Source organism: Harpia harpyja, chromosome 11, assembly GCF_026419915.1.
Source record: "Harpia harpyja isolate bHarHar1 chromosome 11, bHarHar1 primary haplotype, whole genome shotgun sequence".
Lineage (NCBI taxonomy): Eukaryota > Metazoa > Chordata > Aves > Accipitriformes > Accipitridae > Harpia > Harpia harpyja.
Window position 1 is genome coordinate 1698608 of NC_068950.1, and position 12341 is coordinate 1710948.

The following is a 12341-nucleotide window of genomic DNA, read 5'->3' on the forward strand; positions in this document are numbered from 1 at the left end:
TTCCATGGCAACTGCCTCCTTCCCTTCCCCCTTCCGGCAGCCGGACCCGCTCCTTCACCCTCCCGCAGCACCCAGCCCCACCAGCACCCACCCTCCACCAGGGACACGGGGGACACAAGCTGTGACCCAACACGGTCCCCTCCTCCAGGGACTCTCCTGGGTGGCAATGCCACCAGCTCAGCATCCGCAGGCAGGACCCAACCCTGCACCCTGGTGCCCACCGCGACGTCCATGGGTGATTTTGGGGGAGCTGCCGGCAGGGCTGGCACGGGTCTGGGAGCAGGCACAGGGGACACCAGCCCCAGTCAGCCCCTCTCTGACACCGGCAATAATTAGCAGCAGGGCCGGCGGGACGCCGCACTGGTTCATTAGCCAGGGCGGTAATTCCCCCCGGCACTGCCGGCGCGGGGACGCCGAGCAGCATCCCCCGTTAGCAGAGCCCAGCTCATTAACGGCACATCCTACCCCCACGCCTGCTCACGGCCGATGTGCCGCGTCTCCGGCACCCCCTGCACGGTGGCACCGGCGGAGAGGACACCGGCACCACAGCGATCCGGCCACGAGCCCCGTGCCCTCACCCCTTTGGGAGTAAATGCCGGTTTGTGGCTTAAAAGCAGGGCTATAATAAGATAATTATAATTATATCCTTTTATCCATCCCCTTCCAAAGGGACGCACCCGTCGCTGCCCTGCACATCTCCTTCCCAGCGCGGAGATGCCACCACTTTGTTATTTAGCATTAATTACCGGCTGTGCCAAATCCTGCCCTTCCCGGTCCCCCCGGTCCCCCCCCGGGACCCCCGGCCCCTCTGCGCAGACAGGGGGAATAAAGGCAGAGGCACAGCCCGGAGAACAGGCAGGGCCCTGTGCCAGGCAGAGAGGCCGCGGCGTTGAATAACGCCTGTGCCGCATTCACCGGTAATCTCCAGTGTTTACACGGAAGTGGAAATCAATCGCCACAAGTAATTAACGGCGAAGGGCACAACACCCGCTTCTTCTTCGGAAGCAGCTCCCGGCGCCAGCCGGGGTTGCTCAGCAAAACTCACACGCCGGCACCCGCCGCACAAAAGGCGACGGCACCCGTTTCCTGCACCGCCGGCACGAGGTGGCCACGCCGGCACAGGGCCAGCATCCCGGCGACTCGCGGGTGGGAGCTCACGCCCGGTGGGAGCGGGGGGTCTGGATCTGTGCCGGCGCCTGGTTTGGCACCAGCCTTTCTATTAGCTCTTGGATAAAATGCAAAGGCCCCCCCGGCGGGCGGCTGAGTGCCGGGGCTGGATGGCAGCCGGGAGCCAACGCCGACGCCAAGCTGCTCCCGGCACAGCCCGGGGCGAAACAGCTGCATTTACCACCCGCTTCGTTCCTCGAGAGCGAGGAAGATGCCGAGGCTGAAGAGCCCCAGGGCCGGAGTGCTGCCCCCCCCCGGTTGCCCCCAAACAGGCAGGGCTGGAGGGGCCAGGGGGTCACCGGGGTGAAGGGGGACGGTGCCGGCAGGCGTGGGCAGGAGGTGACGCGGTGGCACAAATGGCAGACCCATCCCTGACGCGTGATGAGCCGAGGGGCAATTAAGGCTCCTGCGGTTTTTGACCCAATTTCTCAGGCGAAACTCGGTGGGGGGGGGAGAAGAGGAGGAAGGAGGAGGAAGACGGAGCACGTCACGTGTGTACTAGTGTGTGTCACCGCATGTGCGTGCATGCACGGGCACACACGTGTGTGCTCTGCGACATGCGTGTGCCAGCACGTGCAAGCGTGTGCGCAGCCCCAGCCGGGGGCCGAGCCCCCAGAGCCGCGCTGTGAGGGGGAGGTGACGGCTTTGCAGCACTCGGCTGGTTTTATTTTTGCTTGTGGCTGAGCGCAGGCAGCCTCGGCGCGGCCGCCGTGACTCATGCAGGCAGCCCAGCACCCGGCGAGGTTTGGGAGGGCTGCAGAGCACCGCTGTGCCATTGCCTTGCGTTGCCTCCCCCAGCAAGGCGGCGACGGGGGCCGGCTGGGGCCGTGGGACCACCGTGGGGTCAAGGCTTGGCAACCTCGCCGAGCACCGGGGCACGTCCGCAAAGACCCGGGGCTGTGGGCAAGCGTAGCGGTACCATATGCTGCGAAGGATAATTTTAAGCAGCTGCCGTGTTATATGTGTGTGTGTATGTGGGGGGGTGATTTCTCCCCGCACAGCTGCTCCGGGCTCCCCACGGCTCCCTCGCAGGCTGGGGGGGGCAGCTCAGCCCTGCCTGGCCGGGGGTGCCCACGGGAGAGCCGGCCCTGCCGCACTGGCCGAGAGGCAGCGGGGAGGGCTTGGATTTCCCCGTGCTTTGTGCTGGTGACTTGCATCCAGGGGGATGCTGGGGTGTGCGGGGATGCTGGAACGTGCAGGGATGACCGAGCGTGCAGGGATGCTCTAACACAGGGGTGTTCTGGTGCAGGCATGCCTGAGCATGTGGGGGTGCTGGAGCATGGGGGGGGTGCCAGAGCATGTAGGAATGCTGGAGCATGCAGGGATGCTGGAACACACAGGGATGTTAGGATGTGCAGGATGCCAGAGCAGGCAGGAATGCTGGGATGTGCAGGATGCTGGGATGTGTGGGATGCTGGAGCATGCAGGGATGCTGGGATGTGCAGGATGCTGGGATGTGCAGGATGCTGGGATGTGCGGGATGCTGAAGCACACAGGGATGCTGGGATGTGCGGGATGCTGGGATGTGCGGGATGCTGAAGCACGCAGGGATGCTGGGATGTGCGGAATGCTGGGATGTGCGGGATGCTGAAGCACGCAGGGATGCTGGGATGTGCGGGATGCTGAAGCACGCAGGGATGCTGAAGCACGCAGGGATGCTGGGATGTGCAGGATGCTGGGATGTGTGGGATGCTGGAGCATGCAGGGATGCTGGGATGTGCAGGATGCTGGGATGTGCAGGATGCTGGGATGTGCGGGATGCTGAAGCACACAGGGATGCTGGGATGTGCGGGATGCTGGGATGTGCGGGATGCTGAAGCACGCAGGGATGCTGGGATGTGCGGAATGCTGGGATGTGCGGGATGCTGAAGCACGCAGGGATGCTGGGATGTGCGGGATGCTGAAGCACGCAGGGATGCTGAAGCACGCAGGGATGCTGGGATGTGCAGGATGCTGGGATGTGCGGGATGCTGAAGCACGCAGGGATGCTGGGATGTGCAGGATGCTGGGATGTGCAGGATGCTGGGATGTGCGGGATGCTGAAGCACGCAGGGATGCTGGGATGTGCGGGATGCCGGGATGTGCGGGATGCCGGGCCGTGCAAGGATTCCTGCACACCCCCGCGCTCCCGCTCCCTCCCTGCAGTCTCTCTCCGCTGCTATTTTCAGCCGCGCTCCACCAGTGCCACCTACAGAGCTGGCCCAGGAGGGCACCCGGCCGCCCCCAGCCCAGAGCCCGGCGGGGTCCCCCCCGCTTTGGAGCCGGGGGGGGGGGGGGGTGTGGGGGGGTGTACCCCCGTCCCCAGAGTCGTGCAGGGGCCGGGGGAGACGCTGCGGGGGGGGGGGGGGGAAGCTTTGCAGAAGGGGTGAAGCCCGGGGGGGGGACGGCACCCACAGGGGTGCTGCATGGTTGGGGGGGGGGGGGAAAGCAGGGTGCTGCCCGTCCCACCCCCCACCCCCGCCGTGGGGGGGCTGCGGGGGGGGCCAGGACGCCCCCGCACGCCCGGGTCCCCGCGGCGGGGAGGGCGGAGCGCTCCGGCGGGGAGGGCCGGGGGGGGGGAAGGCGTTCCCGGACGCCCGGGTGCCGGGGAAGCAGTTCCGCCGCTTCCTGCGCCGGGCGGGCGGGCGGTGAGTGCGGGGCGGCCGGGGGGGACGGGGATGGGCGCGGGGACGGGACCCGGGGGTGGCCGGTGCTGCGCGGGTACCCCGATGCTTGCCCCGGTGTCCTTATGGCTGCTCGCCGGTTCCCAGTGCTGCTCAGGGATTCCCAGTGCTGCCGGGGTGCTCCCATTGCTGCTCAGGGGGTCCCCAGTGCTGCTCAGGGGTCCCCATCCCTGCCCGGGGGTCCCCAGTTGCTGCTCAAGGGTCCCCAGTGCTGCTTGGGGTGTCCCCAGTGTTGCTCAGGGGTCCCCAGTGCTGCCAGGGTGCCCCCATTGCTGCTCAGGGGTCCCCAGTGCTGTCCGGGTGCCCCCAATGCTGCTAAGGGGTCCCCATTGCTGCTTAAGGGTCCCCAGTTGCTGCTTAAGGGTCCCCAGTGCTGCTTGGGGGGTCCCCAGTGCTGCCAGGGTGTCCCCATTGCTGCTCAGGGGTCCCCAGTGCTGTCCGGGTGCCCCCAGTGCTGCTCAGGGGTCCCCAGTGCTGCCGGGGTGCTCCCATTGCTGCTCAGGGGTCCCCAGTGCTGCTAAGGGGTCCCCATCCCTGCCCGGGGGTCCCCAGTTGCTGCTTAAGGGTCCCCAATGCTGCTTGGGGTGCCCCCATTGCTGCTCAGGGGTCCCCAGTGCTGCCAGGGTGCCCCCAATGCTGCTCAGGGGTCCCCAGTGCTGTCTGGGGGTCTCCGTTGCTGCTCGGGGTGCCCCCAATGCTGCTCGGGGGTCCCCAAAGCTGCCAGGGTGTCCCCATTTTTGCCCCTCGCTGACCCCGTCTCTCCGCAGGCAGCACGGCGGCAGGCAGCGATGCCCGTGGAGCCCCTGATCTGCGCCGACACAGCCACGCGGTGAGTCCCGACCCCCGAGGGGATGGTGGGCAGCGGGGTGCTGCGGCCGCCATCCCCAGGCGAGTCCCTCTTGGGTGCCACATGCTGTCCCCCGGCCCTGTGGGGGACTCGTGTCCCATCACTGACGCTGTCCCCATCGCATCCCCGGGACGGTGGCACGTGTCCCTGCAGGGTGAGCTCCGTGCTTAACCGGGATGTGAAGCAGTTTGGGAAGAAGCACATGTTCGACACGAACGAGGAGACCTGCTGGAACTCGGACCAGGTGGGGGGATGAGGATGGGGGAAGACGGAAGGGTGGGACGGGAGCCGTGCATGGGGGACGGGAGCCGTGCACATGATGAACGCCCCGCTCTCCCCACCGTGACGGAGCCCTGGTGTCATTCCTGCCTTCAGGGCACGTGCCAGTGGGTCACCCTGGATTTCCCTCGCACCGTCAAGGTCTCACAGCTCCACATCCAGTTCCAGGGGGGATTCTCCAGCCGGCTGTGCACGCTGGAAGGTGAGGAGCTGGTTTGGGGGCATGGGGGTCCCTCTGCCTCAGTTTACCCACACCTGGATCCCGCAGCTGTTTGTTGTGAGGCCCAGAGGTATTTGTTAGCCATTCCCGAAACCCAAGAGGGGCTGAGGCTGTGGGCTGGAGCAGAGAGGGGTGAATACCAAGGACCTGGAGTTCTCCAGGACGCTTTGGGTGCAGATGGGAACCTGGTCCTTTAGATGGACCACTGCTCCCAGCCCTGCAGCAGAGCCAAGGCAGGGAAGATTTTTGGGGCAGCCGTTGGCATCTTCCCCCATCACCTGAGCCTCCGCATGGCTGCCTCCACCCTTGCCCTCCGCAGGCTGCAGAGCAGGTGAAGAACTGGTGAAAATATCCGACCTGTACCCCGAGGACATCAACGCCATGCAGATATCCTTTGCCGCGCTGCGGGCTGGGTCGAACGGCTTGGCGGGTGGGCTCAGAGCCACCGGCGGCTGTGGAGGGGTGGGGGGACGATGGCAGAGCTGCAATTTAAACAACAGACCCGTTGGGTGCTTGTTGGCACTTTGCTCCCACTAAAGCAACTCAGCGGAGCTGGAGCAAATCCGGACATCGCCGGCTGCAGTGCACCGGGGTGGGAGCCCCACGTGGGCCCCCCCGGAGCAGGTCTCCCAAATGTCATGGTATCCCCCTGCCTATTTTTCTCCTTTACGGGCCCCGCACAGATTCCAGGTGGAGGAGACGGTGCTGGATAAGCTGAAGATCACCTTTGAGAACAGCACTGACTTCTTCGGGAGGATCGTGGTGTACCACCTCGGGGTGCTGGGGGAGAGGCTCTAGGGCAGCGGCGAGGGACAGCGTGGGGGGCCGCTCCCCCATCGCCCGCGTTCCCCCACAGGGACTCTGCTGCGTAGGGGGAAACGGGACAGCAAATCCTGCCAGCAGGGACGTGCTGCCCCCAATTCCACCCCAAGGCGCTGAGAGGGGACCCCCCGCCCCATGGGATGGCAGTGACAGAGGGACACCAGTGCAGAGATCCATGTGCTGGACTTCCAAGCCTTTGGTGGGACACAGTTTGTGTAACCAGCTGAATAAAAGGTGTCCCAGCTCCTTCCTGGCTGCTCCTTGGGCAAGTGCCGCCCCGGGACGGAGCCCTCCAGGGTTTGCCATGGCAAAGCCAGTGCGTGGCTTGAGCAGGAGAGAGGAGCAGTGCCCCCTCCACGTGCTGTGGGCTCTGGCTGTCTCTCACCTTTGCTAACCACCCCTGAACTTCTTGGAGCGGCTGTTTGTGGCCTCGCAGGGCTCCGGCTCAGGATTGCAGCGTGCCAGCTGTCGGCCGGGGCCGTGCCGTTGTTCCTGGCTGGCAGGGTGATGCTTCCTGCAGGGTTTTGCTCCTGCCTATGGATATTTCCCTGGCTGGTTATAGCGCTGAGTGCAGGGAGGGCTTGGCAAGATTATGGGTGTAAGACGGAGCTTCCCTCTTCAAAGAGGCAACTCTAGAGAGGGCACTGGGGGGGTGCAGGCCTTGAAGAGGTTGGTTGGCCCAGTTCCCCTCGCGGTTCCCCAGTAGCTGCTGCTGGGATCGGGGACTGGCAGCTGTGACAGGCCGAGGCAATGGACAGGGCTCCACACGGCTGCTTTAGAGTTTACTTCCAATAATGCAATACCTGAATGAGCACACGGACGAAGCAGCCGAGCCCAGACAGCGCAGAAATGCAGCTGCCATGAGAAACGAGTGTCCTGGGGTGCGAGGCACTGTGGCCGTGCCACCCTCCAGGAGAGGCATAGATCCAGTGAGGGCAGGCAGTTCCCGACTTTCTCCGCACGCTCCTTGCTCGAAGCATCGTGCTGCTGCCCGTTTTGGGATGGCTGGGTGAGGCCACGTTGGTCCCAGAAGAGCCCTGTGTCGGCCAGGAGAAGCGCTGGTGCTGCAGCAGTGCAGTGTGAGCCACTGCGTCACTCTAGCTCCTTGTTCTGAAATAGCTTGAGGATGTGATTTTCAATAACCTGTTGGACTAACGGAGGGGAGAGAAGTGAAACCCAGGGTAGCCAAGTCTGTGAGAAGCCAGTGCTGCTGTGGGCAGGACCTGGTCACCATTTTGCTCCCATTTTCCAGTGGTAGGCTGGAAAACCCCTGTCTCCAGGGGACATCTCCCCTGTCCCATCCCTCACTCCAACACAGCTCTGGTTTGGAGCGGGAGCAAGGGGAACAGGACCCATCTTGATTTCTCTGGCTTACTTTCTCTGTGTGGCAGAGCAGGGAGCTGTGGTGGAAGGTCAAAGAAAGCCCCAAGCAGGGCTGGAAGCTGGGAATTGCCTGGAGGCTTTTCGGGGAGGGAAGGCAGGGCTCCCTGCCAGACACGGAGGGGACACTTGCCTTTCTTGTGTCCCAGGGCCACGGCCAGATCCATCGGGGTGTAGCCAGAATCTGCCTCCATCGTCAGGTCTGCGCCGCGAGCTGCAAGCAGGCAGTGGAGATCAGGGCACGGCACTCCTCTGCCGACGTGGCATCCCCTCCGGATCAGGCACAGGGTGAGGGGACCCCAAAAAAGGTGCCCGTCCTGGCTGGGCAGCCCCCCATGGCTAGAGGGCTGCTCAGTTTCTCCCCCCAGGCGTGTCACGCTCTGTCCCCAAGGCGGTTACCAACGAGCAGAGATTTGAGGCCAAGGACTAAGTGCAGATCTTCCCCGTTACCTAGTAGGGCCTCGACACACTTGACGTGATTGCCGCGCACGGCGTAGAGCAGAGGAGTGCCGCCGTTCTGCAGGGAAAGGGAAGGGGCTGTGTCACTGTCGGCTTCGCACGGGGCCGTGCTCATGCAGCTCCTGCTTCTCCTGGAGCAGTAGGTCCCCGACCCACTGGGACCCCCTTTCTGCCCTGTCCCAGCTCTGGGCTGGGTGTTTTCTCGCAGAGCGGCTCTGCGCAGGTTTTATTCTCTGTATGCCATACAGTAACTTTTAAATTGTGTAATTTTAAAGACAACCTTAAGTTCTGAGCGCTGTTTCCTTGTGGCTGGTAACATCACCAGTGTGAACAACTGAGGAAACCATTTAAAATTATTATCCAGATCAATTTCTCGAAACAACTGCATGAGCAGGCAAACGAGTGCTGTGAGCCTGGGAAGCATCTAGGAGAAAAGCATTGCTGCTAACTCAGCCCAGAACGACGTGAATTCGCTGCTGCTTTTTAAAAGGAGCTTTGCGGAGCCCCATCCGGGGCTTGGTGTCGCTCCCAGCGCTGGCGTGATCCCTGCAGCAGCAGCCTGCACCCAGCAGCACTCACCCAGTCGTAGATGTTGATGTCCACGTTCCTCTCCAGCAGCATGATGACGATGTCGGTGTAGCCACCCATGCTGGCCAGGGACAGGGCGCTCTCCCGCTCCTTCGCCAGCGCGTGGGGGTCAGCGCCCTGGGGACGGCACAGGCATTAGCCCCAACGGGTGAAGGAGCCCTGCTGAGACCTGGGGCGCTCAGCACAGGCTGGGTACCCCAGGGGGGCTGATCATGGAGCCAGGTCCCGACAGCCTCATGGGGCAGAGATGGCTCACGCGTTCCCAGTGACCTCTCCTTTACCAAAATCCTTACTGGGCATATTTTAATCATAACCAAACATCTTGGGTGAGGACTTAAAAGCCCTTCTGCAGTGTCAGTAAACTAAGCGTGATGGTTCCTGTTACTCAGCCCTTTTTCCCATCACTAGTAGCAGTGCTGCTGGCCCTGTCTAGATGCCTGTACAGTATCCACCCTCTCTTTTGTTACTGATTTACCTAGAAAACCTCCCTGTCCTCCAAGCCCTGCCAGCCACAGACCTCTCCTGGATTTCATTATAGCCTTTATCAATGTCTCACCTCATTTATTTTGGGTTCTGTTTCCCTCTGGTAATGCATTGCAATTTTGCTGCTAATACAGTAACAGAGCCAGAGTTCGGCCAGCGCTTGTAGCTTGAGCATTCGCTGATCACCGGACACATGTGGATGTGGGACTGAGCTTTGGGGAGCAGCTTGATCCAGACTGCAGGGGGATCTGGTTCCTGCTCATCCCCCGACAGTCCTTGACTGCAAGCCTGACACTCAAGGACGATGCAGCAATGAGTTCATTAACTGCAACGATACCTTGGCGAGCACATTTGCTGGCAGATTAGAGGGCCCAAGTGATAAGCCTGATCTCAAATTACCAATAAGCAGATATTTAATTACAAACAGTTATTGCTAACTGTGAGATAAGGCTCTTCATGCTCCTGACTTAGCTCACAGCCCAATGGGGAGTAGCATCCAACAGCATCTGAGCCATTAGCTCTGCAAACGTGTCTTGTTTGGTGTCATGGGAAAGATCGGCTGAGATGGTACCAGGATGGTGCTGGACAATTTGGCAACCACCGGGGTTGGAGATGGGACATCTCCTGTTAACGAGGTGCTGTGTGAGCGTGGCCTTACCCATTCCAGCAGGTGACGGACCATTTCGATCTCTCCGAAGGCTGCAGCCCAGATCAGCGGTGTGAAACCTCTCTCATCAGGTTTATTTACCAAGTTCTCGCCTGCACAAACATGGATGAGACATTGTAAATAGGAAGGGTAAAGCCCTCTCTGCTCCCTGTCCTCCCAGTAAACCCAGCAAAGGCTGTAAAACTAAGCTGTGGGTTTATCAGAGAGTGCTGTGACCTGGCAGGACTCTGCATGATCTGGGGTGAGAACCCAAAGAGACACGTACCTTTCCGAAGATGCTCCTTCAGCTGGCTGAGCTCACCTTGGGCAGCAAGCTGGTGGATGGACAATGCTGGGGGGATAGAAAGAATTCACCCATCAGGACAAAATGTTTCCCCAGCTCAGCACCTACCATCTGCAAGTGGGTCCCTGCAAGCCTGGCGAGGTGGTAACTGGCCAGCCCCCATCTAAGCCCCCAAAAGCCCAATGTGTAACACCCTTCTGCCGCTCAGCAGTGGGGACAGCCAGCCACGGCAAGTGCCGAGAGCAACAGCACTGGAGGGACCAGCCTGAGAGACTGCCCCAGCGGACACTGAACAGCGTGGCAGCAGGAGACAGAGGCTCCAGCCCCGCTGTCCCTCTGTTCCCCCTACAACCCATACGCATCTGCGTCTGAGATGCGCAGCCCCGCTCTGCCCGGCAGTACTCACTGTCCAGCGTGGCTGGGAGGGCTGAGACCTCATTGCCTCGCTGCCTGTTCGTCAGCGTGTTCGTGTGCTTCAGGGGGAAACCTGTTCCAGAGAGAGGAGAGAGTCAGGGCACGTCTCCTCTGTGCACAGGGAGGAACGACACTGACTTGAGGCCAAGAATGTCATGAAAGCTCGGGTCTCATGCGATTTATCTGAAGCTGTTCCCTCCTGTCCCTGGCAAAAACTGAGTCCTGCAAAAAAGGAGTTATTCCCTTGCAAGTAAAGAGCCTGGAGGCTGAGGTTTGACCAGTGCGCAGGGACCAACAGCTGAGCAGGGAAGATAAAACAGCCCGAACAGCTGCCCAAGGAGGGGCAGGGTCCATCTGGGGCACCGCGGGAGGCAGGGATCTGGCATTAATGACATAATTGCACACGATATACTGCAGAGGACAGCCTGGGGAACGCACTCAAGTTCATCCTCATATTTCCTCCCCTTGAAGATCTCCACTTGGAAATCTCAATGTGTTTTCAACAAGCGATTCGTAGTTTAATTAGGAAAGTATATGAAAAGAGTTTGCCATCTCCAGTTCCACTGCGTGGAGCTGCAGTGACCTCTCACTGCTGGCACAAGTCATCACCAGGGTCTGGGTTTGGACTTGGCCTTGCCACATTGTGGGAGGGAGTGGCAGCAGAAAAAGACTTTTTTCTAGCTGCCTTTGTGGGATGAGAGATCCAGATGACCTCTCCCACGCCTGTCTCCCACTGAGGCTGCACCTGAGCATCTGTGAGCACCAGGCTCTGCGTCACTCACTGTCAAGGGCCAAGAGCTCGGTGCTCCTCTGCCTGTCCATCGAGGCAGTCGAGGGCTTCGGGAGAGCGTCTCTTCCACCTACAAAACAAGAGCGGCCATTAGGGACCTCGGTTCTGCTTGTTGGGGAGCAGGCTGGGCTCCACAAACGGCACGAGACCCAACCGGCACGGCAAGCACCCCGCGTGCACCCCAGTACCCAGGATGGAGGGCACGTTGATCCCAGTTTACAGGGGAACAGACGCTGCAGGATCCCGGGTTCGTGCATGCCCCGTCTTGGCTCCCACCGCCCCGTCGCCCCCAGCACTCACCGTCCCTGCGGTCCAAGCGTGCCGTGTCCTGGTCCGGCCGCAGACATCCCGGGGGGACACGGCTGTCCCCCGTCCCCCTGCTCGCAGCCAGCTCCTCTGCGGCTGCTGCTCCCTCAGCTCCGTTTTCATCTTCTTTTGGCACCTCCCGGGCGTCCCCGTCATTTGGGGGGGTCTCCGCAAGACGAGCGACCGCTGCTTCACCTTCCATGGGACAGCTGCCACACAACAAGGCGTTAGGAAGGGGGGGGAAAAAAAGTGGGAACATCTCCCAGGATGGAGGGGACAGCGGGGTGGGGGGAAGCACCGAACTCCTCGTTGCCGGCAGCGCAATTTTTGGGGGTCCCCCCCTTGCCCTTTCCGACCAGACTCCCCACAAAACCTCCGGTTGTGGAAGCATCGTGAAGATGTACCGGGACCATCACCGAGCACGGTCGCCTTCCCGCTCACCGCCGGACCGAGCCAGGGCGGGTCGGAGGGACCCCCCCCCCAAAAAAAAAACCACCCCACTCCCCCCCGTTCTCCCCGGCCACCCCACTCCCACCTCCAGCCATCCCCGCCCTCTGGGCTGATCGGTGGGCCCCGTGTCCCGGCTCAGACCGGGTCACCGTTCCCCGGTGAAGAGTCTGGGCTCACCCCCGGTATCCTCCGGTGTAGGCCCCCCCCCCCCCCCGGCCCCGTTCCCGGTTCCCGGTTCCCGTCCCGGCACTTCCCCTTCCTCCGGCCTCAACCGGGGCGGCCTGGCAAGGCCCAGCCGGGCTAGGGAAGGGAAAGGGGGAGAAGGGGAAGGCTGCCTGAGGGGAGTGGGGGGCACAGTGGGGGACCCCCCCCCCCCCAGCTCCACCTGCTGGAGGCCGGGCGAGGCGGAAAGCCCGGCGTTAAAGCGACAGGCCCTTTGCGTGGGATGGGGACACGGCGTGGAGGTGGTCGTGGGGCAGCAGGTCCTCACTGACATGGCGGGGGGAGGGAGGACGGGCGACAC

At 62.2% G+C, this 12341-nt stretch overlaps 2 protein-coding genes across 5 annotated transcripts; one reads left to right on the top strand and one right to left on the bottom strand.

The window, feature by feature from the left end:
* The first annotated feature begins 3726 nt into the window (after positions 1-3726).
* On the top strand, positions 3727-6244 carry NR2C2AP (nuclear receptor 2C2 associated protein). Its single transcript, XM_052802029.1, has 6 exons — positions 3727-3794; positions 4602-4659; positions 4831-4921; positions 5053-5158; positions 5496-5563; positions 5858-6244. The coding sequence occupies exons 2-6, from the start codon at positions 4619-4621 to the stop codon at positions 5972-5974; spliced, it is 423 nt and encodes a 140-aa protein (XP_052657989.1). The 5' UTR covers positions 3727-3794; positions 4602-4618; the 3' UTR covers positions 5975-6244.
* A 523-nt stretch (positions 6245-6767) lies between these two features.
* On the bottom strand, positions 6768-12322 carry RFXANK (regulatory factor X associated ankyrin containing protein). 4 transcript variants are annotated; one of them, XM_052802028.1, is made up of 10 exons: positions 12204-12322; positions 11363-11577; positions 11055-11132; positions 10265-10345; positions 9841-9906; positions 9567-9667; positions 8417-8542; positions 7829-7895; positions 7512-7592; positions 6768-7149 (listed from the first exon to the last, which is right to left on the bottom strand). In XM_052802028.1, exons 2-10 carry the CDS (start codon positions 11568-11570, stop codon positions 7091-7093), a joined length of 867 nt encoding a protein of 288 aa, XP_052657988.1. In that variant the 5' UTR covers positions 11571-11577; positions 12204-12322; the 3' UTR covers positions 6768-7090. The 4 variants fall into 4 exon arrangements, with proteins under 4 accessions (XP_052657988.1, XP_052657986.1, XP_052657987.1 ...); XM_052802026.1 differs by lacking the exon at positions 12204-12322 and adding an exon at positions 11996-12189; XM_052802027.1 differs by lacking the exon at positions 12204-12322 and adding an exon at positions 11904-12189.
* Between the last annotated feature and the right edge of the window lie 19 nt (positions 12323-12341).

Bases quoted from the DNA above. Each gene is read 5' to 3' on its own strand.
- NR2C2AP (XM_052802029.1), top strand. From the start codon at position 4,619: ATGCCCGTGGAGCCCCTGATCTGCGCCGACACAGCCACGCG. The intron at 4,660-4,830 runs GTGAGTCCCGAC...GTGTCCCTGCAG, and splicing joins TGCGCCGACACAGCCACGCG to GGTGAGCTCCGTGCTTAACC. The intron at 5,564-5,857 runs ATATCCTTTGCC...CGGGCCCCGCAC, and splicing joins AGGACATCAACGCCATGCAG to AGATTCCAGGTGGAGGAGAC.
- RFXANK (XM_052802025.1), bottom strand. From the start codon at position 11,759: ATGCTTCCACAACCGGAGGTTTTGTGGGGAGTCTGGTCGGAAAGGGCA. The intron at 9,907-10,264 runs GTGAGTACTGCC...CTATCCCCCCAG, and splicing joins CCTCCCAGCCACGCTGGACA to CATTGTCCATCCACCAGCTT. The intron at 9,668-9,840 runs GTACGTGTCTCT...ATGTTTGTGCAG, and splicing joins GAAGGAGCATCTTCGGAAAG to GCGAGAACTTGGTAAATAAA.